General features: G+C 39.0%; 1 protein-coding gene across 1 annotated transcript; it reads left to right on the top strand.

Moving 5' to 3' along the window:
• The first annotated feature begins 1306 nt into the window (after positions 1 to 1306).
• Positions 1307 to 1834, top strand: LOC309795227 (small ribosomal subunit protein uS13-like). The gene has a single exon (XM_082607411.1). The coding sequence runs from the start codon at positions 1332 to 1334 to the stop codon at positions 1788 to 1790; it is 459 nt and encodes a 152-aa protein (XP_082463537.1). The 5' UTR covers positions 1307 to 1331; the 3' UTR covers positions 1791 to 1834.
• Positions 1835 to 3082: the final 1248 nt, after the last annotated feature.

Below are 3082 nucleotides of genomic sequence, written 5' to 3'. Positions count from 1 at the left end.
GCTGACTCTGACTTGCCACCACAGCACTCAGAAGGTAAACAGCCACTGAGGCAGACCAAGAGACAAAATACAAGCCCAAATTTTTGTAATTAAATTTAAGATAAAAGGTTAATAATATCCTTTTTATAGATATAGATCCTCTTCACCACTAAATGAAATTTCCTAGTATTAGACAGCCTATTTTTAAACACTGATGTGAGAAGATTTTTTTAATCACCAAATTAGTTAGTGAATTCTGGGTCTGTGCAATAGAACAATAGGCTACGTAACAGTAATGCATAGTGATAGTATCTTAACAATCAAAAGAACAGTAATCAGAGTTAATAATATAATACAGGATTTGATATATTTGGTCTTATAGTTTTAAACCAAACAAACATCAGCATTAACTTGTATATACAGCTTATGCCTACTAGACTTTCAAATTATTAACCAAAAAATTCTGTGTATCCTAACGATGCCATTTAACCTTTATTGGAATGTTATATTCAAGAGGGAGACAGGGAAATAGGAATCCAATTTTGAAAATTATCTAAATTTACAAAGATATAGCAATGATGATAGTATGAATTCAATGGAAGTCTTGTGTATGTACAGGAAATTTTTAAAACTATAAAACAAAGTATAAATACTTTTAAAGCTTATTTGGAATACTGGATAGTGGAAAGAGTATTGGACTCACCAACAGATTCTGTGTAAATCTATTGTTCAAATAGCTATCCTGTTTCCTGTCTGTGTGACTTGTACAGACCACATAGCCTCTCCATTTCTTAATTTAAACATCGACATAATGGGTGTAATAACTTTGGCTTCACAGAATTTTTGTGAGAATCAAATTAAATGACATATATGACAGTGCCTGGCACAATCCTTGGCACATGACAGTCAATCAATATTCAACTCAATCCATCTGCAGTAAGAAAGATGTAACACACACTTAAATTTAAATTTCCTGGTATGACTTTGTAAGCTATGTACATTGTGCAGTGCCCCAGAAGTATTCATCTTCTATTGCTTGATGATGTTCTTAAAGTAGATACACATGAGGAGGTGCAATTGATCACATGCTACTCCACAGTGTTGAAGTAGCACTATGGAACTAATAATAAACTTGAAGGCATTTGAGCCTACCTGCCAGTCTCACCTGAGAAAGTATTCAGGACACCAGCAAGTCTCCCTGAAAATTTCCCAGAGAAAATTCAGCTACTTGGTCAGCAGATATTCAGAGATATACTCTTTCACAAGAAATAGAGAACCAGATCAAGAAAACTAAGCAGACTTCCACTCTCTCTTCCACTGGAGGCCTACACGCTGCGGCTGGGGCTGCCGCCATGTCTCTAGTAATCCCCGAGAAGTTCCAGCACATTTTGCGAGTACTCAACACCAACATCGATGGGCGGCGGAAAATTGCCTTTGCCATCACTGCAATTAAGGGTGTGGGGCGAAGATATGCTCATGTGGTGTTGAGGAAAGCAGACATCGACCTCACCAAGAGGGCAGGAGAGCTCACTGAGGATGAGGTGGAACGTGTGATCACCATTATGCAGAATCCACGCCAATACAAGATCCCAGACTGGTTCTTAAACAGACAGAAGGATGTGAAGGATGGAAAATACAGCCAGGTCCTGGCCAACGGTCTGGACAACAAGCTCCGTGAAGACCTGGAGCGACTGAAGAAGATTAGGGCCCACCGAGGGCTACGCCACTTCTGGGGACTTCGTGTACGAGGCCAGCACACCAAGACCACAGGCCGCCGTGGCCGCACCATGGGTGTGTCCAAGAAGAAATAAATTTGTGGGCGTTGTCTGTTAATAAATAGTTTATACAGTTAAAAAAAAAAGAAAACTAAGCTATATATATATATATATATATATATATATATATATATATATATATATATATATATAGTACAGCTGTTGGAATTGCGTGACATTCTTACAATTTAATTAAAATCAATTCAGTTAGCAAATCACTGAGTAGCATATAAGTACAAAACACTGTGCTGGAGATTTGAAAAAGAAGGCCAAGACATGATGATATTAAAAAGAAGCTCATGAGGGCCTCCCTGGTGGCGCAGTGGTTGAGAGTCCGCCTGCCGATGCAGGGGATACGGGTTCGTGCCCCGGTCTGGGAGGATCCCATATGCCGCGGAGCGGCTGGGCCCGTGAGCCATGGCCGCTGGGCCTGCGCATCCGGAGCCTGTGCTCCGCAACGGGAGAGGCCACAACAGTGAGAGGCCCGCATACTGCAAAAAAAAAAAAATAAAAAAATAAAATAAAATAAAAAGAAGCTCATGATCTTATTGCAGAGTCAAGACTGGCCCACTAGAGAAAAAATCTCTAATAAGTCCTTAAGCATAGGATAAAAAAATGAAGTCTCTAGTTCAGAGAGGGAAGACCTCAACATGGGCATCCATGCTGAAAACATGGACCTTAAATCCTGTATATGTTGAGAAGAAGCACAGTCCAATAAAAATGGAGGTCTAAGTTCTAGTTTCACTATGACTGACAACTCAGAAGATGTTGGGCAGGCAGGTGCTCTCTAGATTTCAGTTTCTTCATCTGTAAAATATTGAGTCTAGATTACATGATAATTATAGTTCTGTAACATAATGGAAGAGAGAGCCTTAAGATGATTCTTGAGCAATGAATAGAATTTGGACAGTTGGAGATTTAAGGAGAATGAATTTAAAAGTGAGGGAAAACGTATCATGTTTGGATGAGAGTAAAGAGATAATACTTCCCTAGTTGAAGAGAGTAGGAAAGTAGCAGGAGAAGTGGAAAATCTTCAACCAGATTGTCTATGGGGCAAAAGATGCAAACCACACGTTTATATTATAAATGAAAATGTAAGGCAGAGAGAACAGGATACATGGCTGAAGTCAGTTCTGGCTTTCTGAGTCATTTAATAAATATTACTTGACAGTAATAAAGTCATAGTTGCTATCATTTTTATCACTGTTATCACCAATATCATTGCAAACATCTTTGCTATAATACTAGCTACTATCTTTTGAGAACACACTCTGTCCCAGGCACTACGCTAGATTTACAGACATCAGCTCCAAACTCACAGCATTTCT

Source organism: Mesoplodon mirus (genome assembly GCF_964341445.2).
Source record: "Mesoplodon mirus genome assembly, chromosome: 2".
Taxonomy (NCBI): Eukaryota; Metazoa; Chordata; class Mammalia; order Artiodactyla; family Ziphiidae; genus Mesoplodon; species Mesoplodon mirus.
The sequence above is the reverse complement of the archived record's forward strand: the minus strand, read 5'-3'. Positions and strand labels throughout refer to the sequence as shown.

Bases quoted from the DNA above. Each gene is read 5' to 3' on its own strand.
- LOC309795227 (XM_082607411.1), top strand. From the start codon at position 1,332: ATGTCTCTAGTAATCCCCGAGAAGTTCCAGCACATTTTGCGAGTACTC.